A 27,636-nucleotide genomic window follows, 5' to 3' on the forward strand; every position below is an offset into this window, starting at 1 on the left:
ATACATATGAGTTCATACCTCTTAATCCCTTACCCCTACTTTGCCCTTTCTGCCCCACACTTTCTACTGGTCACCACTAGTTTCTTCTCTGTATCTGTGAATCTATTTCTGTTTTTTTTTATAGTTATTTATGTTATTTTTTGGATTCGACATAAAAGTGATATAAAATATTTCTTGCTCTGACTTATGTCACTAAGTATAACATCCTTTAGACCCATCCATGTTGTTGAAAATGGCAGAGTTTCATTCTTTTTTTGTAGCTGAATAATATCCCTGTGTGTGTGTGTGTCTGTGTGTGTCTATGTGTGTTTCTGTCTGTGTGTGTGTGCTGTGTGTGTGTGTATATCTGTGTGTGTTTCTGTCTGTGTGTGTGTGTCTGTGTGTGTGTGTCTGTCTGTGTGTGTGTGTGTGTGTGATACATCTTCTCTATCCTCTCATTTGTTGATGGACTCTTCAATTGCTTTCATACCTTGGCTATTGTAAACAATGCTGCTCTGAACATTGGGGTTCATATATGTTTTGGAATTAGTGTTTTCATTTTCTTTGCGTATATACTGAGGAATGGAGTTGCTGGATCATATGGTATCTCTATTTTTAATTTTTGGAGCAATTTCCTTAGTATTTTGCATTATGGCTGCACCAGGGTTCATTCTCACCAGCAGTATACAAGGATTCTGCTTTCTCCACATCCTCGCCAACTTTTGTAGATTTTTTTGATAGTCATCCTGACAGATGTGAGGTAATATCTCACTGTGGCTTTGATTTGCATTTCTCTGATGATTAGCTGTGTTGAACATCCTTTCATGTGTCCCTTGGCCATATATATGTCTTCTTTGGAAAAGGCCCATTTCTGTTTTGTTTTTTTTGTTTTGTTTTTTGCAGAACTTGTTTCTTTTATGATACAGTGACTCATCCAGATCCCCAGCGGCCACACTCTGCTTGCTAAGAGCAGTGGGAAAGTGGCAGCGTATAGAATCCTAGGGAGCCTTATTCACAGAGAGACTTCTACCACATCCTGGGAGTCGGGCAATGTCCTGACCATGTCTGTCTCAGAAAAGCAAATGACTCCAAAAATACTCAAAGTCCCGAGTCACAAAACACTATACATTCTTTTCCTGGTTCCCAAGCACCATACCAACCTCCAGTACACAGTGAAGGAGGGTAGTTCTGACCTCAGTGTGTCTAGAGCCTTGTCTTCCTTGATATTTTGACCAGACTATTCTTTCCTCATTTAATGGTCTTAACACTCTTGATGAAAGCCAGTTACCACAGGTATAGGAGTTCATTTCTAGACTCTCAGTTCTATCCCACTGATCCTCAGGGCAGCACCATACCGTCTTGACTACCATTGCTCTGTGGTAAGTTTTGAAATGATGAAATGTAAGTCATCCAGCTCTGCACTTTTTCAAGATGATTTTGGCTATTTGGGGTACCTACAAGTTTCATATGAATTTTAAGACCAATTTTTCTATTTGTGTAAGCCTGTAGATAAGTATATCTGTGTATACTTAGTTCATTTAAATAGCCAGTAACTGTACATGATTGATAATTATTATGCTCAGTTTGCAAATTATGAACCAAAAGTACAGAGTAGAAGTCTGCTGCCCAAGGTCTCAGCTAATAACTAGTGAAATTAGTTTCAAACCAGGCATTCAGGCTCTAGAGTCTGTGCATTTAATCCACACAAGAAACTGATTATTCATCATCCACACTGATGTTCTGAATTTGGCCCTGTCTTATTCTTTTCTTCCTTTTTATCTTTTTTTTTTTTTTTTTGGTTGCACCATTTGGCATGTGGTATCCTAATTCCTAGACCAAGGGTCAAACTCACGCCTCCTGCATTGAAAGTGAAGAGTCTTAAGCCCTGAACTGTCAGGGAAGTCCTGGCTCTTCTGTACTCTTGCAACATTGTCACTTAATGTTCTACTCATGGTTTCCCTAACGTGGATCCTGTAGTAAAGGCTCGTAGTCTGTCTTCTCCTTTAATCATTGTAGATGGTGACTGCAGCCATGAAATTAAAAGATGCTTACTCCTTGGGAGGAAAGTTATGACCAACCTAGACAGCATATTAAAAAGCAGAGACATTACTTTGCCAACAAAGGTCCATCTAGTCAAGGCTATGGTTTTTCCAGTGGTCACGTATGGATGTGAGAGTTGGACTGTGAAGAAAGCTGAGCGCTGAAGAATTTGTGCTTTTGAACTGTGGTGTTGGAGAAGACTCTTGAGAGTCCCTTGGACTGCAAGGAGATCCAAGCAGTCCATCCTAAAGGAGATCAGTCCTGGGTGTTCTTTGGGAGCAATGATGCTAACCCTGAAACTCCAATACTTTGGCCACCTCATGCAAAGAGTGGACTCATTGGAAAAGACTCTGATGCTGGGAAGGATTGGGGGCAGATGAGATGGCTGGATGGCATCACCGACTCGATGGATGTGGGTTTGGGTGAACTCCGGGAGTTGGTGATGGACAGGGAGGCCTGGCATGCTGCGATTCATGGTGTCGCAAAGAGTCGTAGACGACTGAGCCACTGAAGTGAACTGAACTGAACTGAACTAATAGTAAATATATCAACTATATTTCAGTTGAGAAAATCACTGGTCCTTACATTATATTTTACAGCTTTGCATCTGAATGATGAAGGATACCTTAGAGATACTAGTCATTTGTCACACCATATACCTAGTTTGTGTGACAATTGTTTATATACATGTAATGAATCGGGTGGGGCTTCGCAGGTGGCTCAGTGGTCAAGAGTCCACCTACAATGCAGGAAATGCAAATTCAGACCGTGGGTGGAGAAGATTCCCTGGAGAAGGAAATGGCAACCCCCTCCAGTATTCCTGCTTGGGAAATTCTATGGACAGGGGAGCCTGGCAGGCTAGAGTCCACGTGGTGGCAGAAGAGTTGAACACAACTGAGCCACTCAACAACCACAACAATGAATCAGGTAGTAGGACAAGTAAGGAACAAGGTGGAAATAGGGTTTGTAAGAGGGGAGAAGATAGTTCAGTTTAGGGGCAATGAATCTTGTGTGAACTATTTGAGAGTAAACTGAGCAGCTGGCAGCTGGTAGAAAGAGGAAAGCCTTGGAAATCAATCCTTACATAGCCTGAGCAGAAGTGTGAACGACATTTTCTGTTCCTTATGGATTCTCCAGGAATCCGTGCACATTTAGCTGAGGAGCCAAGGCGACACTGTCCTGAGAAGTGAGGTCGTTCCAGCCCTACAGCATCACACCTGAGCACTGGTTCCTTTACACAGTGTCCTAAAGAATGAGCAGAGACACATCACAAAGTTCAGTGCACTGATGTTTATCAGAGAGGTATCAAATGTCATAAGAGGAAAATCACCATAAATGCTCAGAGATTGATAAAGTACAATATTCAGACACTGGCACAGAATGCAGCAGTTAGAAACCTTGTAATAGAGGAGGATTCAAAATACTGGGCATATGCTCAGGGCATATGTTTTTAAAATGCTGTTTACATATTTATATACATTTGAGCACTGTTATTCCATATTTAGACACAATAGCTAAAAGTTCAGAGAGCTGTATACCAAGATGTTTAAATGTCTATCATTGGGTAGTGGGATGATGGATAGTATTTGTATTGCCTCACCCACTATGTAGCTAGAAGAAAACTAAATTGAATGGTGTCTTTGTTTTCATTTTTACTGGGGAAGTAGGATTGTCCCTGAGAGATGGAGGCAGGGAGGCATGGAGCAGAACGTTAGTCTTTGTATAATTGTCATGGGTCTCCGTCTTTCTTTTCATGGACAGTTTTCCAAAGTTATGTAAAACGCTATGCAAAAGCAGCTTCAAGTCCCCATTTATAAGGACAATACTAATAGCCGGTTTGAACGTAATGTTCATTACATGCCTGTACTATACTACCTGAGGACTTCCCAGTAGGCTCAGTGGTCAAGAATCCGCCTGCAATGCAGGAGATGCAAATTCAGACCCTGGGTGGAGAAGATTCCCTGGAGAAGGAAATCGCAACTCACTCCAGTAATCTTGCCTGGAATATCCCATGGACACAAAGCTTCGTGTGCTACAGTCCATGAGTCACAAAGAGTCAGACACGACTGAGCAACCAAGTACACACTGTACTAACTGATGAGTGTGTGTGAACGCACAAAATTATATATTAAACCAACTTGGTCCTCTCAATGACATTTTGAAGTAGGTATTATCATTATACAGATGGGGAAATCAGGGCTCACTTCCTTCACCTGTAAGGCCCTGCCATATGAAAATTCTGGAGCTGCCACTGGGAGAGATGTGGGGTGAATTTGTCTTGTGTGACGTGCTCTGTGGTTCACTCATTACCTCAACCTTAATCCCTTTCTCAACTTCTCTTTTGTACAGCTAAGCCTTCTGCGACCAGTGCCATTCCTGGTATAGAATCACCCAATGCTGGGCCCGCTGTTTATACACTAGGAGGTTTGTGCATGTTTTAAAACCGTTTTTCTCTGGAGTCACTGTTATGATGCAGCTCTACTTAATGGGACTGACTACTGCAGGGAAACTGACAAAGACCAAGAAATGGAAGCAAAATAGACAAAGTCTCTCTCCTCTAGAGGAATTCTCCCTTCTGGAATGTTGCACAAGAATAATACTGTAGATTAAAGAAATTAAAGCATTCTAGCAAAACACATACATGATGAGTGTGACCACGAAATGGTGGGCCAGGTAAAAGGGATCCAGCAGTGCCGTGGTGAGGAGGGGCTTAGGGTCAAACCTGGCTGGACTCAGCCCTGAGCTTGGCCCTGTCCCAGGTGCTGACCCTGAGTAGCTTGAACCCCGAGTTCTCCAGAGGGTCTCCGCCAGCTTAATTTTAAAATGGAGCTCATTATACCTATCTCACAGTGTTTCTCTAAGGATTAAATAAGAAAATGTGTGAAAATTGCTAGACTGTGAGCCCAATACATCATACGTGCCCAGTAAACTATAAGGCATCTGGGTCCTGAGATGAGGATGATCAGGCGGCATTCACTCTCTCTCTGATTATTCTTCTATGGAGAAGATGACTTTGAAAGAGCAGGTTGAAAGCAGAAAAGAAGAAGGTCTTTTGTCGGTGGGATTCGGCAGGGTCCTCTGGATTTGAAGTCAAGTCTCAAGGAAGACTTAGCATAGCCACTGGATCATCAGCTAGTGGAAACACTGAAAAGAAGGGAAGCAATATGTTTTCCGAAGGACAGAGACCAAGAGAGGAAAATTAGGCTAAGTGCTTAGAACCAGTTACTAACTTCTGGGTCCAGTTAGATCATCTACTTTTCAAAGTGATGTCAGTATGAAGCCAATAAGATAGTGTCAAACCAGAGAACACTCATGGGTCAGCTGCAGACACACACAGCACACACGCCATGAACCCTGTGAACAGTGAGCGGCTAAAGAATGACCCACTATAATCACGTCTTTGACGAGGTCAGGTAATGTAGTGCAGTATGTTATTAGTAGTAAATTCAAGAAATGACCTAAAATGGCAACGGGAGACAGGAGAAAAAGAAATACTATTGTGGACTGATAAGGGGGGATTATCTCTAGCAGAGCATTCACTTTCAGTTCAGTTCAGTTGCTCAGTCATGTCCGACTCTTTGTGAAACCATACAATGCTGCACGCAAGGCCTCCCTGTCCATCACCAACTCCTGGATATGGAAGCCCCCTCCAGTATTCTGGCCTGGAGAATCCCATGGACAGAGAAGCCTGGTGTCCACAGTGTCGCAAAGAGTCAGACTCGACTGAAGCAACTTTGCACCCGCGCTGGTGGCACCAGCGGTTATGATCCACGTGCCAGAGCAAGAGACGTGAGAGGCACGGCTTTGATCCCTGGGTAGGGAAGATTCCCCTGGAGGAGCGTAATTTTTTCTAGATGATTTGATGCCCAATCCCTGAATTCCTTCACTCATTTCTGGATTCAATAACTGTGCATGAAGCACTCTATTCCAAGGCCACGACCAAGGCCACGACAGGGACATGAATGAGCTCCTGAGTTCATGTTCAGGGCGGGTGGGGGCGGCTAGAGGGAGGGAACATGACATTCAGCGGAACAAGTACTGAAATAAGAAAAGAGTGAAAAATAGCACCCAGAAATAAACCAGAGAAGCTGATGAACATAATGGAGAGGCCAACATAGAGAAGGGTAGCAGGACCTTTTTCTCTGAGTTGGTGACATTTCTGATGAAAGCTGAACAATGAGAAGAGGCCAAACTTGCAAAATCTGGCGAAGGGTGGTGGAGGTAGAAGGGAGATGAAGGAAGAAAATTCTGCAGCAGAAGAAGACAGAGTGTGTTCAAGGAAAAGCCAAAGCTCTGGTTTGAGATTAGGGTCCTGATGCTAAACGGCACTTGGAGAGAGCTCTGGGTCCACAGGCCTTGGTTATCTGTGTGCACCTCACCACACACGCCTGCAGGCACACCGTTACAATGACTCAGCAAAAAAGCAAGCCTTCTCCTTTTCCTTCAGTAACCTAGGGAGATAACGTTTCTCTCAATTTAACTGTTACAGGACTGAGTCTGAACTGGGATTCAGGGACCACTGCACTCTAAATTTCTTAAAAGCCAAATCTGTGTCTTCATTATGGTCTCCCCAACTCTCCTAGACATACATATGTGCTTAGTCTCTCAGCTGTATCCTACTCTTTGTGACCCCATGACCTGTAGCCCACCAGATTCCTCTGTCGATGGAACATTCCAGGCAAGAACACTGGCATAGGTTGCCATTCCCTTCTCCATGATATCTTCCTGACCCAGGGATTGAACCTGCGTCTCCTATATTGCAGGCAGATTCTTTGCCATCTGAGCCTCCAGGGAAGCCTGCTAGGCATGTAGTAAGCACTCAGTTAATAATAGCTGCAGAAACAAGAACCGATCAGCATTTTGCTGCAGATTAGCTTAAGTGTTGAGACCTGATTGACTCGCATGGGTCTCATTTCCATCCTGCCTATCAAATAAAACACAGACTAGATGGCATCTCAAGTGGTTTTCATCTCTAAACTTCAGTGATGCCTCAAAGATCAGCCTGAGATGATCCATAGGCTAGTTTCCAGCTCTATAGATCTCTAGCTTGGTGTGAAGTTGGGTTTTTTGAAAGAAATGAACACTCTCACTCTGAACTCCTGGAGAAGGATTCCTAAGACGGGGAAGGAGGCCCAGTATCTCAAAATCAACGTGCACTGGTTTCAAATTGGGAAGTTGGATTTCACATTCTTGTGATGAATTTCTTTGTACTTTGTTTGGTCTCTAGAGGATGACTGCTAACATTGATGAACCTATTGGGGAAGCACATTTTAGATAATTTTCCCAAATGTCTTTATAGGGTATTTTTCCAGAGGACCTGTTGCAACACGGCCTACAGAGACCCCTGTCACTTGGGATTCAAGTAAGTTACCAAGCAAAAGAGATGGGTAATAGATTTCCAGCCATTAGTATCATATCTGTGTATTTAAGAAGGACCTATCTGTGTGGTTTTCTATGATACATGAGTCCAATTAAAGCAACAACACTGAAAAGAAACATTTCAGGGTTAACTCTGGCTATTGTCATTGGGGTAATTTTTTCCTGCTTTTTCAGTTCAGTTCAGTGCAGTTCAGTCACTCAGTCGTGTCCAACTCTTTGCGACCCCATGAATCGCAGCACGCCAGGCCTCCCTGTCCATCACCAACTCCCGGAGCCTACCCTAACTCATGTCCATCGAGTCGGTGATGCCATCTAGCCATCCCATCCCCTGTCGTCCCCTTCTCCTCCTGCCCCCAATACTTCCCAGCATCAGAGTCTTTTCCAATCAGTCAACTCTTCGCATGAGGTGGCCAAAGTATTGGAGTTTGAGCTTCAGCATCAGTGCTTCCAAAGAACACCCAGGACTGAACTCCTTTAGGATGGACTGCTTGGATCTCCTTGCAGGCCAAGGGACTCTCAAGAGTCTTCTCCAACACCACAGTTCAAAAGCATCCATTCTTTGGTGCTCAGCTGTCTTCACAGTCCAACTCTCACATCCAGTAGTCATACTACGGGATAAACCATAGCCTCGACTAGACGGACCTTTGTTGGCAAAGTAATGCTTTTTAATACTTTCTAGATTCTCTGGAAAAGAAACATAAAATATAATTAGGAAAAGTTTTACCATTTTTCAAGTTAAAGCAAACGCATACAACCTCTGCTTTCTAAGCTGTCTCTATCATTAAGCAATGCCAGTAAACGTTAATAGAGAAAAACCTAGATATCAGCATACTCATTTCATTGTCCTTACTTACTGCTCAAATAAACTTGGTTGTGACACATACTGAAACTGATTCTGGGAATCTGATAGAGAAAAGAGCAAGAACTGACAGTAGACATATGAGATACCCCAAGGTTAATATTTTCCCATTTTCTGTTTCTCTTAGTTGAAATAGAATTGATTTACAGTGTTCTATTAGTTTCAAGTGTGCAACATAGAGATTCAGTGTTTCTACTGATGATACTACAGTTAAAGTTTTATGAAATATTGACTATATTCCTTGTTCTCTATAATATATTCTTCTAGCTTATTTATTTTATACATATGAGTTCATACCTCTTAATCCCTTACCCCTACTTTGCCCTTTCTGCCCCACACTTTCTACTGGTCACCACTAGTTTCTTCTCTGTATCTGTGAATCTATTTCTGTTTTTTTTTATAGTTATTTATGTTATTTTTTGGATTCGACATAAAAGTGATATAAAATATTTCTTGCTCTGACTTATGTCACTAAGTATAACATCCTTTAGACCCATCCATGTTGTTGAAAATGGCAGAGTTTCATTCTTTTTTTGTAGCTGAATAATATCCCTGTGTGTGTGTGTGTCTGTGTGTGTCTATGTGTGTTTCTGTCTGTGTGTGTGTGCTGTGTGTGTGTGTATATCTGTGTGTGTTTCTGTCTGTGTGTGTGTGTCTGTGTGTGTGTGTCTGTCTGTGTGTGTGTGTGTGTGTGATACATCTTCTCTATCCTCTCATTTGTTGATGGACTCTTCAATTGCTTTCATACCTTGGCTATTGTAAACAATGCTGCTCTGAACATTGGGGTTCATATATGTTTTGGAATTAGTGTTTTCATTTTCTTTGCGTATATACTGAGGAATGGAGTTGCTGGATCATATGGTATCTCTATTTTTAATTTTTGGAGCAATTTCCTTAGTATTTTGCATTATGGCTGCACCAGTGTTCATTCTCACCAGCAGTATACAAGGATTCTGCTTTCTCCACATCCTCGCCAACTTTTGTAGATTTTTTTGATAGTCATCCTGACAGATGTGAGGTAATATCTCACTGTGGCTTTGATTTGCATTTCTCTGATGATTAGCTGTGTTGAACATCCTTTCATGTGTCCCTTGGCCATATATATGTCTTCTTTGGAAAAGGCCCATTTCTGTTTTGTTTTTTTTGTTTTGTTTTTTGCAGAACTTGTTTCTTTTATGATACAGTGACTCATCCAGATCCCCAGCGGCCACACTCTGCTTGCTAAGAGCAGTGGGAAAGTGGCAGCGTATAGAATCCTAGGGAGCCTTATTCACAGAGAGACTTCTACCACATCCTGGGAGTCGGGCAATGTCCTGACCATGTCTGTCTCAGAAAAGCAAATGACTCCAAAAATACTCAAAGTCCCGAGTCACAAAACACTATACATTCTTTTCCTGGTTCCCAAGCACCATACCAACCTCCAGTACACAGTGAAGGAGGGTAGTTCTGACCTCAGTGTGTCTAGAGCCTTGTCTTCCTTGATATTTTGACCAGACTATTCTTTCCTCATTTAATGGTCTTAACACTCTTGATGAAAGCCAGTTACCACAGGTATAGGAGTTCATTTCTAGACTCTCAGTTCTATCCCACTGATCCTCAGGGCAGCACCATACCGTCTTGACTACCATTGCTCTGTGGTAAGTTTTGAAATGATGAAATGTAAGTCATCCAGCTCTGCACTTTTTCAAGATGATTTTGGCTATTTGGGGTACCTACAAGTTTCATATGAATTTTAAGACCAATTTTTCTATTTGTGTAAGCCTGTAGATAAGTATATCTGTGTATACTTAGTTCATTTAAATAGCCAGTAACTGTACATGATTGATAATTATTATGCTCAGTTTGCAAATTATGAACCAAAAGTACAGAGTAGAAGTCTGCTGCCCAAGGTCTCAGCTAATAACTAGTGAAATTAGTTTCAAACCAGGCATTCAGGCTCTAGAGTCTGTGCATTTAATCCACACAAGAAACTGATTATTCATCATCCACACTGATGTTCTGAATTTGGCCCTGTCTTATTCTTTTCTTCCTTTTTATCTTTTTTTTTTTTTTTTTGGTTGCACCATTTGGCATGTGGTATCCTAATTCCTAGACCAAGGGTCAAACTCACGCCTCCTGCATTGAAAGTGAAGAGTCTTAAGCCCTGAACTGTCAGGGAAGTCCTGGCTCTTCTGTACTCTTGCAACATTGTCACTTAATGTTCTACTCATGGTTTCCCTAACGTGGATCCTGTAGTAAAGGCTCGTAGTCTGTCTTCTCCTTTAATCATTGTAGATGGTGACTGCAGCCATGAAATTAAAAGATGCTTACTCCTTGGGAGGAAAGTTATGACCAACCTAGACAGCATATTAAAAAGCAGAGACATTACTTTGCCAACAAAGGTCCATCTAGTCAAGGCTATGGTTTTTCCAGTGGTCACGTATGGATGTGAGAGTTGGACTGTGAAGAAAGCTGAGCGCTGAAGAATTTGTGCTTTTGAACTGTGGTGTTGGAGAAGACTCTTGAGAGTCCCTTGGACTGCAAGGAGATCCAAGCAGTCCATCCTAAAGGAGATCAGTCCTGGGTGTTCTTTGGGAGCAATGATGCTAACCCTGAAACTCCAATACTTTGGCCACCTCATGCAAAGAGTGGACTCATTGGAAAAGACTCTGATGCTGGGAAGGATTGGGGGCAGATGAGATGGCTGGATGGCATCACCGACTCGATGGATGTGGGTTTGGGTGAACTCCGGGAGTTGGTGATGGACAGGGAGGCCTGGCATGCTGCGATTCATGGTGTCGCAAAGAGTCGTAGACGACTGAGCCACTGAAGTGAACTGAACTGAACTGAACTAATAGTAAATATATCAACTATATTTCAGTTGAGAAAATCACTGGTCCTTACATTATATTTTACAGCTTTGCATCTGAATGATGAAGGATACCTTAGAGATACTAGTCATTTGTCACACCATATACCTAGTTTGTGTGACAATTGTTTATATACATGTAATGAATCGGGTGGGGCTTCGCAGGTGGCTCAGTGGTCAAGAGTCCACCTACAATGCAGGAAATGCAAATTCAGACCGTGGGTGGAGAAGATTCCCTGGAGAAGGAAATGGCAACCCCCTCCAGTATTCCTGCTTGGGAAATTCTATGGACAGGGGAGCCTGGCAGGCTAGAGTCCACGTGGTGGCAGAAGAGTTGAACACAACTGAGCCACTCAACAACCACAACAATGAATCAGGTAGTAGGACAAGTAAGGAACAAGGTGGAAATAGGGTTTGTAAGAGGGGAGAAGATAGTTCAGTTTAGGGGCAATGAATCTTGTGTGAACTATTTGAGAGTAAACTGAGCAGCTGGCAGCTGGTAGAAAGAGGAAAGCCTTGGAAATCAATCCTTACATAGCCTGAGCAGAAGTGTGAACGACATTTTCTGTTCCTTATGGATTCTCCAGGAATCCGTGCACATTTAGCTGAGGAGCCAAGGCGACACTGTCCTGAGAAGTGAGGTCGTTCCAGCCCTACAGCATCACACCTGAGCACTGGTTCCTTTACACAGTGTCCTAAAGAATGAGCAGAGACACATCACAAAGTTCAGTGCACTGATGTTTATCAGAGAGGTATCAAATGTCATAAGAGGAAAATCACCATAAATGCTCAGAGATTGATAAAGTACAATATTCAGACACTGGCACAGAATGCAGCAGTTAGAAACCTTGTAATAGAGGAGGATTCAAAATACTGGGCATATGCTCAGGGCATATGTTTTTAAAATGCTGTTTACATATTTATATACATTTGAGCACTGTTATTCCATATTTAGACACAATAGCTAAAAGTTCAGAGAGCTGTATACCAAGATGTTTAAATGTCTATCATTGGGTAGTGGGATGATGGATAGTATTTGTATTGCCTCACCCACTATGTAGCTAGAAGAAAACTAAATTGAATGGTGTCTTTGTTTTCATTTTTACTGGGGAAGTAGGATTGTCCCTGAGAGATGGAGGCAGGGAGGCATGGAGCAGAACGTTAGTCTTTGTATAATTGTCATGGGTCTCCGTCTTTCTTTTCATGGACAGTTTTCCAAAGTTATGTAAAACGCTATGCAAAAGCAGCTTCAAGTCCCCATTTATAAGGACAATACTAATAGCCGGTTTGAACGTAATGTTCATTACATGCCTGTACTATACTACCTGAGGACTTCCCAGTAGGCTCAGTGGTCAAGAATCCGCCTGCAATGCAGGAGATGCAAATTCAGACCCTGGGTGGAGAAGATTCCCTGGAGAAGGAAATCGCAACTCACTCCAGTAATCTTGCCTGGAATATCCCATGGACACAAAGCTTCGTGTGCTACAGTCCATGAGTCACAAAGAGTCAGACACGACTGAGCAACCAAGTACACACTGTACTAACTGATGAGTGTGTGTGAACGCACAAAATTATATATTAAACCAACTTGGTCCTCTCAATGACATTTTGAAGTAGGTATTATCATTATACAGATGGGGAAATCAGGGCTCACTTCCTTCACCTGTAAGGCCCTGCCATATGAAAATTCTGGAGCTGCCACTGGGAGAGATGTGGGGTGAATTTGTCTTGTGTGACGTGCTCTGTGGTCCACTCATTACCTCAACCTTAATCCCTTTCTCAACTTCTCTTTTGTACAGCTAAGCCTTCTGCGACCAGTGCCATTCCTGGTATAGAATCACCCAATGCTGGGCCCGCTGTTTATACACCACTAGGAGGTTTGTGCATGTTTTAAAACCGTTTTTCTCTGGAGTCACTGTTATGATGCAGCTCTACTTAATGGGACTGACTACTGCAGGGAAACTGACAAAGACCAAGAAATGGAAGCAAAATAGACAAAGTCTCTCTCCTCTAGAGGAATTCTCCCTTCTGGAATGTTGCACAAGAATAATACTGTAGATTAAAGAAATTAAAGCATTCTAGCAAAACACATACATGATGAGTGTGACCACGAAATGGTGGGCCAGGTAAAAGGGATCCAGCAGTGCCGTGGTGAGGAGGGGCTTAGGGTCAAACCTGGCTGGACTCAGCCCTGAGCTTGGCCCTGTCCCAGGTGCTGACCCTGAGTAGCTTGAACCCCGAGTTCTCCAGAGGGTCTCCGCCAGCTTAATTTTAAAATGGAGCTCATTATACCTATCTCACAGTGTTTCTCTAAGGATTAAATAAGAAAATGTGTGAAAATTGCTAGACTGCGAGCCCAATACATCATACGTGCCCAGTAAACTATAAGGCATCTGGGTCCTGAGATGAGGATGATCAGGCGGCATTCACTCTCTCTCTGATTATTCTTCTATGGAGAAGATGACTTTGAAAGAGCAGGTTGAAAGCAGAAAAGAAGAAGGTCTTTTGTCGGTGGGATTCGGCAGGGTCCTCTGGATTTGAAGTCAAGTCTCAAGGAAGACTTAGCATAGCCACTGGATCATCAGCTAGTGGAAACACTGAAAAGAAGGGAAGCAATATGTTTTCCGAAGGACAGAGACCAAGAGAGGAAAATTAGGCTAAGTGCTTAGAACCAGTTACTAACTTCTGGGTCCAGTTAGATCATCTACTTTTCAAAGTGATGTCAGTATGAAGCCAATAAGATAGTGTCAAACCAGAGAACACTCATGGGTCAGCTGCAGACACACACAGCACACACGCCGTGAACCCTGTGAACAGTGAGCGGCTAAAGAATGACCCACTATAATCACGTCTTTGACGAGGTCAGGTAATGTAGTGCAGTATGTTATTAGTAGTAAATTCAAGAAATGACCTAAAATGGCAACGGGAGACAGGAGAAAAAGAAATACTATTGTGGACTGATAAGGGGGGATTATCTCTAGCAGAGCATTCACTTTCAGTTCAGTTCAGTTGCTCAGTCATGTCCGACTCTTTGTGAAACCATACAATGCTGCACGCAAGGCCTCCCTGTCCATCACCAACTCCTGGATATGGAAGCCCCCTCCAGTATTCTGGCCTGGAGAATCCCATGGACAGAGAAGCCTGGTGTCCACAGTGTCGCAAAGAGTCAGACTCGACTGAAGCAACTTTGCACCCGCGCTGGTGGCACCAGCGGTTATGATCCACGTGCCAGAGCAAGAGACGTGAGAGGCACGGCTTTGATCCCTGGGTAGGGAAGATTCCCCTGGAGGAGCGTAATTTTTTCTAGATGATTTGATGCCCAATCCCTGAATTCCTTCACTCATTTCTGGATTCAATAACTGTGCATGAAGCACTCTATTCCAAGGCCACGACCAAGGCCACGACAGGGACATGAATGAGCTCCTGAGTTCATGTTCAGGGCGGGTGGGGGCGGCTAGAGGGAGGGAACATGACATTCAGCGGAACAAGTACTGAAATAAGAAAAGAGTGAAAAATAGCACCCAGAAATAAACCAGAGAAGCTGATGAACATAATGGAGAGGCCAACATAGAGAAGGGTAGCAGGACCTTTTTCTCTGAGTTGGTGACATTTCTGATGAAAGCTGAACAATGAGAAGAGGCCAAACTTGCAAAATCTGGCGAAGGGTGGTGGAGGTAGAAGGGAGATGAAGGAAGAAAATTCTGCAGCAGAAGAAGACAGAGTGTGTTCAAGGAAAAGCCAAAGCTCTGGTTTGAGATTAGGGTCCTGATGCTAAACGGCACTTGGAGAGAGCTCTGGGTCCACAGGCCTTGGTTATGTGTGTGCACCACACACGCCTGCAGGAACACCGTTACAATGACTCAGCAAAAAAGCAAGCCTTCTCCTTTTCCTTCAGTAACCTAGGGAGATAACGTTTCTCTCAATTTAACTGTTACAGGACTGAGTCTGAACTGGGATTCAGGGACCACTGCACTCTAAATTTCTTAAAAGCCAAATCTGTGTCTTCATTATGGTCTCCCCAACTCTCCTAGACATACATATGTGCTTAGTCTCTCAGCTGTATCCTACTCTTTGTGACCCCATGACCTGTAGCCCACCAGATTCCTCTGTCGATGGAACATTCCAGGCAAGAACACTGGCATAGGTTGCCATTCCCTTCTCCATGATATCTTCCTGACCCAGGGATTGAACCTGCGTCTCCTATATTGCAGGCAGATTCTTTGCCATCTGAGCCTCCAGGGAAGCCTGCTAGGCATGTAGTAAGCACTCAGTTAATAATAGCTGCAGAAACAAGAACCGATCAGCATTTTGCTGCAGATTAGCTTAAGTGTTGAGACCTGATTGACTCGCATGGGTCTCATTTCCATCCTGCCTATCAAATAAAACACAGACTAGATGGCATCTCAAGTGGTTTTCATCTCTAAACTTCAGTGATGCCTCAAAGATCAGCCTGAGATGATCCATAGGCTAGTTTCCAGCTCTATAGATCTCTAGCTTGGTGTGAAGTTGGGTTTTTTGAAAGAAATGAACACTCTCACTCTGAACTCCTGGAGAAGGATTCCTAAGACGGGGAAGGAGGCCCAGTATCTCAAAATCAACGTGCACTGGTTTCAAATTGGGAAGTTGGATTTCACATTCTTGTGATGAATTTCTTTGTACTTTGTTTGGTCTCTAGAGGATGACTGCTAACATTGATGAACCTATTGGGGAAGCACATTTTAGATAATTTTCCCAAATGTCTTTATAGGGTATTTTTCCAGAGGACCTGTTGCAACACGGCCTACAGAGACCCCTGTCACTTGGGATTCAAGTAAGTTACCAAGCAAAGGAGATGGGTAATAGATTTCCAGCCATTAGTATCATATCTGTGTATTTAAGAAGGACCTATCTGTGTGGTTTTCTATGATACATGAGTCCAATTAAAGCAACAACACTGAAAAGAAACATTTCAGGGTTAACTCTGGCTATTGTCATTGGGGTAATTTTTTCCTGCTTTTTCAGTTCAGTTCAGTGCAGTTCAGTCACTCAGTCGTGTCCAACTCTTTGCGACCCCATGAATCGCAGCACGCCAGGCCTCCCTGTCCATCACCAACTCCCGGAGCCTACCCTAACTCATGTCCATCGAGTCGGTGATGCCATCTAGCCATCCCATCCCCTGTCGTCCCCTTCTCCTCCTGCCCCCAATACTTCCCAGCATCAGAGTCTTTTCCAATCAGTCAACTCTTCGCATGAGGTGGCCAAAGTATTGGAGTTTGAGCTTCAGCATCAGTGCTTCCAAAGAACACCCAGGACTGAACTCCTTTAGGATGGACTGCTTGGATCTCCTTGCAGGCCAAGGGACTCTCAAGAGTCTTCTCCAACACCACAGTTCAAAAGCATCCATTCTTTGGTGCTCAGCTGTCTTCACAGTCCAACTCTCACATCCAGTAGTCATACTACGGGATAAACCATAGCCTCGACTAGACGGACCTTTGTTGGCAAAGTAATGCTTTTTAATACTTTCTAGATTCTCTGGAAAAGAAACATAAAATATAATTAGGAAAAGTTTTACCATTTTTCAAGTTAAAGCAAACGCATACAACCTCTGCTTTCTAAGCTGTCTCTATCATTAAGCAATGCCAGTAAACGTTAATAGAGAAAAACCTAGATATCAGCATACTCATTTCATTGTCCTTACTTACTGCTCAAATAAACTTGGTTGTGACACATACTGAAACTGATTCTGGGAATCTGATAGAGAAAAGAGCAAGAATTGACAGTAGACATATGAGATACCCCAAGGTTAATATTTTCCCATTTTCTGTTTCTCTTAGTTGAAATAGAATTGATTTACAGTGTTCTATTAGTTTCAAGTGTGCAACATAGAGATTCAGTGTTTCTACTGATGATACTACAGTTAAAGTTTTATGAAATATTGACTATATTCCTTGTTCTCTATAATATATTCTTCTAGCTTATTTATTTTATACATATGAGTTCATACCTCTTAATCCCTTACCCCTACTTTGCCCTTTCTGCCCCACACTTTCTACTGGTCACCACTAGTTTCTTCTCTGTATCTGTGAATCTATTTCTGTTTTTTTTTATAGTTATTTATGTTATTTTTTGGATTCGACATAAAAGTGATATAAAATATTTCTTGCTCTGACTTATGTCACTAAGTATAACATCCTTTAGACCCATCCATGTTGTTGAAAATGGCAGAGTTTCATTCTTTTTTTGTAGCTGAATAATATCCCTGTGTGTGTGTGTGTCTGTGTGTGTCTATGTGTGTTTCTGTCTGTGTGTGTGTGCTGTGTGTGTGTTTGTGTATATCTGTGTGTGTTTCTGTCTGTGTGTGTGTGTCTGTGTGTGTGTGTCTGTCTGTGTGTGTGTGTGTGTGTGATACATCTTCTCTATCCTCTCATTTGTTGATGGACTCTTCAATTGCTTTCATACCTTGGCTATTGTAAACAATGCTGCTCTGAACATTGGGGTTCATATATGTTTTGGAATTAGTGTTTTCATTTTCTTTGCGTATATACTGAGGAATGGAGTTGCTGGATCATATGGTATCTCTATTTTTAATTTTTGGAGCAATTTCCTTAGTATTTTGCATTATGGCTGCACCAGGGTTCATTCTCACCAGCAGTATACAAGGATTCTGCTTTCTCCACATCCTCGCCAACTTTTGTAGATTTTTTTGATAGTCATCCTGACAGATGTGAGGTAATATCTCACTGTGGCTTTGATTTGCATTTCTCTGATGATTAGCTGTGTTGAACATCCTTTCATGTGTCCCTTGGCCATATATATGTCTTCTTTGGAAAAGGCCCATTTCTGTTTTGTTTTTTTTGTTTTGTTTTTTGCAGAACTTGTTTCTTTTATGATACAGTGACTCATCCAGATCCCCAGCGGCCACACTCTGCTTGCTAAGAGCAGTGGGAAAGTGGCAGCGTATAGAATCCTAGGGAGCCTTATTCACAGAGAGACTTCTACCACATCCTGGGAGTCGGGCAATGTCCTGACCATGTCTGTCTCAGAAAAGCAAATGACTCCAAAAATACTCAAAGTCCCGAGTCACAAAACACTATACATTCTTTTCCTGGTTCCCAAGCACCATACCAACCTCCAGTACACAGTGAAGGAGGGTAGTTCTGACCTCAGTGTGTCTAGAGCCTTGTCTTCCTTGATATTTTGACCAGACTATTCTTTCCTCATTTAATGGTCTTAACACTCTTGATGAAAGCCAGTTACCACAGGTATAGGAGTTCATTTCTAGACTCTCAGTTCTATCCCACTGATCCTCAGGGCAGCACCATACCGTCTTGACTACCATTGCTCTGTGGTAAGTTTTGAAATGATGAAATGTAAGTCATCCAGCTCTGCACTTTTTCAAGATGATTTTGGCTATTTGGGGTACCTACAAGTTTCATATGAATTTTAAGACCAATTTTTCTATTTGTGTAAGCCTGTAGATAAGTATATCTGTGTATACTTAGTTCATTTAAATAGCCAGTAACTGTACATGATTGATAATTATTATGCTCAGTTTGCAAATTATGAACCAAAAGTACAGAGTAGAAGTCTGCTGCCCAAGGTCTCAGCTAATAACTAGTGAAATTAGTTTCAAACCAGGCATTCAGGCTCTAGAGTCTGTGCATTTAATCCACACAAGAAACTGATTATTCATCATCCACACTGATGTTCTGAATTTGGCCCTGTCTTATTCTTTTCTTCCTTTTTATCTTTTTTTTTTTTTTTTTGGTTGCACCATTTGGCATGTGGTATCCTAATTCCTAGACCAAGGGTCAAACTCACGCCTCCTGCATTGAAAGTGAAGAGTCTTAAGCCCTGAACTGTCAGGGAAGTCCTGGCTCTTCTGTACTCTTGCAACATTGTCACTTAATGTTCTACTCATGGTTTCCCTAACGTGGATCCTGTAGTAAAGGCTCGTAGTCTGTCTTCTCCTTTAATCATTGTAGATGGTGACTGCAGCCATGAAATTAAAAGATGCTTACTCCTTGGGAGGAAAGTTATGACCAACCTAGACAGCATATTAAAAAGCAGAGACATTACTTTGCCAACAAAGGTCCATCTAGTCAAGGCTATGGTTTTTCCAGTGGTCACGTATGGATGTGAGAGTTGGACTGTGAAGAAAGCTGAGCGCTGAAGAATTTGTGCTTTTGAACTGTGGTGTTGGAGAAGACTCTTGAGAGTCCCTTGGACTGCAAGGAGATCCAAGCAGTCCATCCTAAAGGAGATCAGTCCTGGGTGTTCTTTGGGAGCAATGATGCTAACCCTGAAACTCCAATACTTTGGCCACCTCATGCAAAGAGTGGACTCATTGGAAAAGACTCTGATGCTGGGAAGGATTGGGGGCAGATGAGATGGCTGGATGGCATCACCGACTCGATGGATGTGGGTTTGGGTGAACTCCGGGAGTTGGTGATGGACAGGGAGGCCTGGCATGCTGCGATTCATGGTGTCGCAAAGAGTCGTAGACGACTGAGCCACTGAAGTGAACTGAACTGAACTGAACTAATAGTAAATATATCAACTATATTTCAGTTGAGAAAATCACTGGTCCTTACATTATATTTTACAGCTTTGCATCTGAATGATGAAGGATACCTTAGAGATACTAGTCATTTGTCACACCATATACCTAGTTTGTGTGACAATTGTTTATATACATGTAATGAATCGGGTGGGGCTTCGCAGGTGGCTCAGTGGTCAAGAGTCCACCTACAATGCAGGAAATGCAAATTCAGACCGTGGGTGGAGAAGATTCCCTGGAGAAGGAAATGGCAACCCCCTCCAGTATTCCTGCTTGGGAAATTCTATGGACAGGGGAGCCTGGCAGGCTAGAGTCCACGTGGTGGCAGAAGAGTTGAACACAACTGAGCCACTCAACAACCACAACAATGAATCAGGTAGTAGGACAAGTAAGGAACAAGGTGGAAATAGGGTTTGTAAGAGGGGAGAAGATAGTTCAGTTTAGGGGCAATGAATCTTGTGTGAACTATTTGAGAGTAAACTGAGCAGCTGGCAGCTGGTAGAAAGAGGAAAGCCTTGGAAATCAATCCTTACATAGCCTGAGCAGAAGTGTGAACGACATTTTCTGTTCCTTATGGATTCTCCAGGAATCCGTGCACATTTAGCTGAGGAGCCAAGGCGACACTGTCCTGAGAAGTGAGGTCGTTCCAGCCCTACAGCATCACACCTGAGCACTGGTTCCTTTACACAGTGTCCTAAAGAATGAGCAGAGACACATCACAAAGTTCAGTGCACTGATGTTTATCAGAGAGGTATCAAATGTCATAAGAGGAAAATCACCATAAATGCTCAGAGATTGATAAAGTACAATATTCAGACACTGGCACAGAATGCAGCAGTTAGAAACCTTGTAATAGAGGAGGATTCAAAATACTGGGCATATGCTCAGGGCATATGTTTTTAAAATGCTGTTTACATATTTATATACATTTGAGCACTGTTATTCCATATTTAGACACAATAGCTAAAAGTTCAGAGAGCTGTATACCAAGATGTTTAAATGTCTATCATTGGGTAGTGGGATGATGGATAGTATTTGTATTGCCTCACCCACTATGTAGCTAGAAGAAAACTAAATTGAATGGTGTCTTTGTTTTCATTTTTACTGGGGAAGTAGGATTGTCCCTGAGAGATGGAGGCAGGGAGGCATGGAGCAGAACGTTAGTCTTTGTATAATTGTCATGGGTCTCCGTCTTTCTTTTCATGGACAGTTTTCCAAAGTTATGTAAAACGCTATGCAAAAGCAGCTTCAAGTCCCCATTTATAAGGACAATACTAATAGCCGGTTTGAACGTAATGTTCATTACATGCCTGTACTATACTACCTGAGGACTTCCCAGTAGGCTCAGTGGTCAAGAATCCGCCTGCAATGCAGGAGATGCAAATTCAGACCCTGGGTGGAGAAGATTCCCTGGAGAAGGAAATCGCAACTCACTCCAGTAATCTTGCCTGGAATATCCCATGGACACAAAGCTTCGTGTGCTACAGTCCATGAGTCACAAAGAGTCAGACACGACTGAGCAACCAAGTACACACTGTACTAACTGATGAGTGTGTGTGAACGCACAAAATTATATATTAAACCAACTTGGTCCTCTCAATGACATTTTGAAGTAGGTATTATCATTATACAGATGGGGAAATCAGGGCTCACTTCCTTCACCTGTAAGGCCCTGCCATATGAAAATTCTGGAGCTGCCACTGGGAGAGATGTGGGGTGAATTTGTCTTGTGTGACGTGCTCTGTGGTCCACTCATTACCTCAACCTTAATCCCTTTCTCAACTTCTCTTTTGTACAGCTAAGCCTTCTGCGACCAGTGCCATTCCTGGTATAGAATCACCCAATGCTGGGCCCGCTGTTTATACACCACTAGGAGGTTTGTGCATGTTTTAAAACCGTTTTTCTCTGGAGTCACTGTTATGATGCAGCTCTACTTAATGGGACTGACTACTGCAGGGAAACTGACAAAGACCAAGAAATGGAAGCAAAATAGACAAAGTCTCTCTCCTCTAGAGGAATTCTCCCTTCTGGAATGTTGCACAAGAATAATACTGTAGATTAAAGAAATTAAAGCATTCTAGCAAAACACATACATGATGAGTGTGACCACGAAATGGTGGGCCAGGTAAAAGGGATCCAGCAGTGCCGTGGTGAGGAGGGGCTTAGGGTCAAACCTGGCTGGACTCAGCCCTGAGCTTGGCCCTGTCCCAGGTGCTGACCCTGAGTAGCTTGAACCCCGAGTTCTCCAGAGGGTCTCCGCCAGCTTAATTTTAAAATGGAGCTCATTATACCTATCTCACAGTGTTTCTCTAAGGATTAAATAAGAAAATGTGTGAAAATTGCTAGACTGCGAGCCCAATACATCATACGTGCCCAGTAAACTATAAGGCATCTGGGTCCTGAGATGAGGATGATCAGGCGGCATTCACTCTCTCTCTGATTATTCTTCTATGGAGAAGATGACTTTGAAAGAGCAGGTTGAAAGCAGAAAAGAAGAAGGTCTTTTGTCGGTGGGATTCGGCAGGGTCCTCTGGATTTGAAGTCAAGTCTCAAGGAAGACTTAGCATAGCCACTGGATCATCAGCTAGTGGAAACACTGAAAAGAAGGGAAGCAATATGTTTTCCGAAGGACAGAGACCAAGAGAGGAAAATTAGGCTAAGTGCTTAGAACCAGTTACTAACTTCTGGGTCCAGTTAGATCATCTACTTTTCAAAGTGATGTCAGTATGAAGCCAATAAGATAGTGTCAAACCAGAGAACACTCATGGGTCAGCTGCAGACACACACAGCACACACGCCGTGAACCCTGTGAACAGTGAGCGGCTAAAGAATGACCCACTATAATCACGTCTTTGACGAGGTCAGGTAATGTAGTGCAGTATGTTATTAGTAGTAAATTCAAGAAATGACCTAAAATGGCAACGGGAGACAGGAGAAAAAGAAATACTATTGTGGACTGATAAGGGGGGATTATCTCTAGCAGAGCATTCACTTTCAGTTCAGTTCAGTTGCTCAGTCATGTCCGACTCTTTGTGAAACCATACAATGCTGCACGCAAGGCCTCCCTGTCCATCACCAACTCCTGGAGTTCACTCACTCATGTCCATTGAGTCGGTGATGCCATCCAATCACCTCGTCCTCTGTCATCCCCTTCTCCTCCTGCCCTCAATCTTTCCCAACATCAGGATCTTCTCAAATGCATCAGTTCTTAGCATCAGGTGGCCGAATTATTGGAGTTTCAGCTTCAACGTCAGTCCTTCCAATAAAGATTCAGGACTGATTTCCTTTAGGATGGACTGGTTGGAACTCCTTGCAGTCCAAGGGACTCTCAAGAGTCTTCGCCAACACCACAGTTCAAAAGCATCAATTCTTCGGTGCTCAGCTTTCATTATAGTCCAACTCTCACGTCCATACATGACCACTGGAAAAACCATAGCCATCCATACATGACCACTGGAAAAACCATAGCCTTGACTAGACGGACCTTTGTTGGCAAACTGATGTCTCTGCTTTTTAATATGGTGTCTAGGTTGCTCATAACGCATCTTCCAAAGAGCAAGCATCTTTTAACTTCATGGCTGCAGTCACCATCTGCAGTGATTTTCGAGCCGCCCAAAAGAAAGTCTGCCACTGTTTCCCCATCTATTTGCCGTGAATTGATGGGACCAGATGCCATGATCTTCATTTTCTGAATGTTGAGCTTTCAGCCAACTTTTTCACTCTCCTCTTTCACTTTCATTAGGAGGCTTTTTAGCTCCTCTTCACTTTCTGCCATAAGGGTGGTGTCATCTGCATATGAGGTTATTGATATCTCTACTGGCAATCTTGATTCCAGCTTGTGTTTCTTCCAGCCCAGCATTTCTCATGATGTACTCTACATAGAAGTTAAATAAGCAGGAACACAATATACAGCCTTGACGTACTCCTTTTCCAGTTTGGATCCAGTCCGTTGTTGCACGTCTAGTTCTAACTGTTGCTTCCTGACCTGCATACAGATTTATCAAGAGGCGGGCCAGGTGGTCTGGTATTCCCATCTCCTGAAGAGTTTTCCACAGTTTATTGTGATCCACACAGTCAAAGGCTTTGGCATAGTCAATAAAGCAGAAATAGATGTGTTTCTGAAACTCTCTTGCTTTTTCCATGATCCAGAGGACGTTGGCAATTTGATGTCTGGGTCCTCTGCATTTTCTAAAACCAGCTTGAACATCTACAAGTTCACAGTACTGTTGAAGCCTGGCTTGGAGAATTTTGAGCTCCAAGATTACTTTACTGGCGTGTGAGATGAGTGCAATTGTGCAGTAGTCTGAGCATTCTTTGGCATTACCTTTCTTTGGCATCGGAATGAAAACGGACCTTTTCCCATCCTGTGGTCACTGCAGAGTTTTCCAAATTTGCTGGCATGTTGAGTGCAGCACTTTCACAGCATCCTCTTTTAGCATTTGAAATAGCGCAACTGGAATTCCATCACCTCCACTAGCTTTGTTTGTAATGATGCTTCCTAAGGCCCACTGACTTCACATTCCAGGATGTCTGGCCCTAGTTGAGTGATCACACCATTGTGATTATCTGGGTCATGAAGATCTTTTTTGTATAGTTCTTCTGTGTATTCTTGCCACCTCTTCTTAATATCTTCTGATTCTCTTAGGACCATACCATTTACGGTAACTACATTAAGAACGTTTGCAGAAAGGAATCCAGTGAGACTGATGGCAAAAACTCAGCTGGGGCAAAGTAAGGGTTTGGATTCTGATGGTGGAAAATGGATAGCAACATAACTTACATTCAGTCATGTCCAGCTCTTTTGAGGACTGGACTGATGTTCATGTAGGATAATAGCTCAATATATCTCTCTCTGATCACCATTTTTACATTTTTCAAAAATGCACTGCTTCTTGTGGAAGTCCATAAGTGGTTCTTCCAATAGTTTCTCATATCCTTCCCTTTAGTACATGAGGGAGTTTACTAATTCCTGATGAATGGAAACTTGTTGGGTAGCTGAAAGTAGATATTGGCATTGTCAATGTTAAGACTGACACATTACCTCATATATTTTACTTGCTCACTGTTGAAAGTTGAACTATGTAGTTCTTTAAACACAGCTAAGGAATGACAAACAGCCACCAGACACTCTAATGCCAAAGGGCTGTTTTTTCAACATGCCGTATGTTTTTGAGCTTCTTTTGAATCATTGTCTCTTTAGAACCAAACCCAGAACATCAGCATGGTTTGTCACAGTCAGGTATGCTAATATTCGACACGGAATGATGATCATTCCATTTAAAATTTTGCTTTGCGAGTTTTACATGCCTTGGAACTAGAGGCACCAATTTTAATTTTATTTTCTTTCTGATTTTGATTTTCGTTCTGATTAAAAAAAATTAATTGAAGTATAGTCACTGTACATTATTATTTGTTCTAGGTGTAGAATATAATGATTCACAACTTTTAAAAGTTATACTCCATTTAAGGTTGTTATAGAATACGGCCATATTCCCTGTGTGCTGTACACTATATGTGCTGTACTTGGCTGTTCAGTCGTGTCTGACTCTTTATGACACCATGGACTGTAGTCTGCCGGGTTCCTCTGTCCATGGGATTCTCCAGGCCAGAATACTGCAGTGGGTGGCCATTCCCTTCTACAGGGGATCTTTCCAACTCAGAAGTCAAACCCAGGTCTCCCACACTAGAGGCAGATTCTTTACTGTCTGAGCCAGCAGGGAAGCCCTGCACAATAATATATCCCTGCAGCTCATTTTACACATGACAGCTTCTATCTCTTACTCTCCTATCCCCATACTGCCTTTCCCTCTTCCCTCTCCCCACTGGGAACCACTAGCTAATTATAAAAACAAGAGTGTTACTGATTTCAGTCACACAAATTGTAAAAGGAAATTCAATATGCTCTTTTCAAAATTAAAATAGGCATTTCCACTTTCCTGAAACATTTTAGAAACAGCAGTATATAATCTGATCATCATTTTTATTTTACGTGATATGTCTTCAGCTCTCTAACCTACTGTGGGCACATCCAGAATAAATACAGATCCTTCCTGTCTTGGTCCAGATGCGTTTTAGACCCTGTGCTGCCAGTTGGGAGCTGCCTTCCCAGCACTGTATTTGAGGACTGTCACTTTCCCCTGTTCATGGGGTTCTCAAGGCAAGAATACTGAAGTGGTTTGCCATTCCCTTCTCCCGTGGACCACACTCTGCCAGACCTCTCCACCATGACCCGTCTGTCTTGGGTGGCCCCATTAGGCATGGCTATTTTCATCGAGTTAGACAAGGCTGTGGTCCGTGTTACCAGATTGACTAATTGTCCGTATATTGTCACCCTGATGATTTTACTTATATGCACAGTACATCATGAGAAACGCTGGCCTGGAGGAAGCGCAAGCTGGAATCAAGATTGCCAGTAGAAATATCAGTAACCTCAGATATGCAGATGACACCACCCTTATGGTAGAAAGTGAAGAACCAAGAGCTTATTGGTGAAAGTGAAAGAGGAGAATGAAAAGTTGGCTTAAAGCTCAACATTCAGAAAACTAAGATCATGGCATCCGGTCCCATCACTCCATGGCAGATAGATGGGGAAACAGTGGGAACTTTATTTCTCTGGTCTCCAAAATCACTGCAGATGGTGACTGCAGCCATGAAATTAAAAGACACTTTCTCCTGAAAGGAAAGCTATGACCAACCTAGACACCATGTTAAAAAGCAGAGACATTACTTTGCCACAAAGATCTGTCTAGTCAAGGCTATGGTTTTTTCCAGTAGTCATGTATGGATGTGAGAGTTGAACAGTGAAGAAAGCTGAGCGCTGAAGAATTGATGCTTTTGAACTGTGGTGTTGGAGAAGACTCTGGACAGTCCCTTGGGCTGCAAAGAGATCCAACCAGTTCATCCTAAAGCAGATCAGTCCTGAATATTCATCAGAAAGACTGATGCTGAAGCTGGAACTCCAATACTTTGGCTACCTGATGAGAAGAACTGACTCATTGGAAAAGACCCTGATGTTGGGAAAGATTGTCGGCAGGAGAAGAAGGGGACGACAGAGGACGAGATGGTCCGATGGCATCATCGACTCAATGGACATGGGTTTGGGTGGACTCTGGGAGTTGATGATGGACAGGAAGACCAGGCGTGCTGCGGTTCATGGGATCGCAAAGAGTCGGACACAACTGAGCAACTGAACTGAACTCTAATTTCCCCTGTAAAAAGACAAAGCGATATTACCCTGATTTTGACTGCTTTTTTTTTTTTTTTATAAATGCTGTGTGGTGATATACTTTGCACACAGCATCAAGCAGAAAAGAATCAAGCAAGATTTTATTTCTGCGTATACAGTTTTTGAGGTTGCTGTTTTCCACTTCTCTATTTTATCCTGAGTCTCCATATCAACTATTTTGAAAACATGATTTTAATAGCTGTTTACTAGTTTCTTGTGAGGATAGTTACTCATTTATATACCCATTTTCAAAAGGAAATAAGCATTTTAAGGCTCATGTTAATTGCTCTCCTCTTGCAAATGTCTATCTAAACTAATCTTTATTGCTCATATTAATTCCCTCTCAGGTCTCTTTGACTTGGTTATCTGTTGAGAAAAAGTTCTGCTGCCCAACCTGGTATTACCCCAGCAGCAAATAGTGAATTTAAGCAAGTTCTTGGTTTCCTGAAGATTGGTTATTCTGGATTTATTTGTAAACCTTGCTGCAGTTGTCTCATGGGCATTGGTGGGGCCTTCAGAGAGGCTCCAGGATTCTGGGGCTTTCAGACTTTGCACTGGTCCTCAGGTGCTCCTTTGTGCCTCTTAACCTCCTCCATGTCTGCCTCTCAATATCCCCTCTATCCCCCAATTTCAGGGAGCTTGGGATGTCAACAGATATCTATCTCCATCTTTTCCCCAGTAAATATATTGTTCGCGGTGGCTCCACTTCCTGAAGCTGCAAATATCAGTTTCATAAATAGTTTTCTTTAAAACCACATGTGCCGATA

The 27,636-nt window shown here is 42.6% G+C and overlaps 1 protein-coding gene across 12 annotated transcripts in view; it reads left to right on the forward strand.

The window, feature by feature from the left end:
* Positions 1-27,636, forward strand: part of LOC138422191 (uncharacterized) — a 119,290-nt gene that overhangs the window by 31,701 nt on the left and 59,953 nt on the right. For 9 of the 12 annotated variants that reach the window (XM_069556791.1, XM_069556792.1, XM_069556797.1 and 6 more), the window contains 5 exons: positions 4,369-4,443; positions 7,319-7,381; positions 12,905-12,982; positions 15,853-15,915; positions 21,443-21,520. In XM_069556791.1, coding sequence (XP_069412892.1) covers positions 4,369-4,443; positions 7,319-7,381; positions 12,905-12,982; positions 15,853-15,915; positions 21,443-21,520 — 357 coding nt within the window. The remainder of the gene's footprint in view (positions 1-4,368; positions 4,444-7,318; positions 7,382-12,904; positions 12,983-15,852; positions 15,916-21,442; positions 21,521-27,636) is intronic. The other 3 variants (XM_069556796.1, XM_069556798.1, XM_069556800.1) reach the window with 1 other exon arrangement.

The sequence above is a fragment of the Ovis canadensis genome, chromosome 17, assembly GCF_042477335.2.
Source record: "Ovis canadensis isolate MfBH-ARS-UI-01 breed Bighorn chromosome 17, ARS-UI_OviCan_v2, whole genome shotgun sequence".
Taxonomy (NCBI): Eukaryota; Metazoa; Chordata; class Mammalia; order Artiodactyla; family Bovidae; genus Ovis; species Ovis canadensis.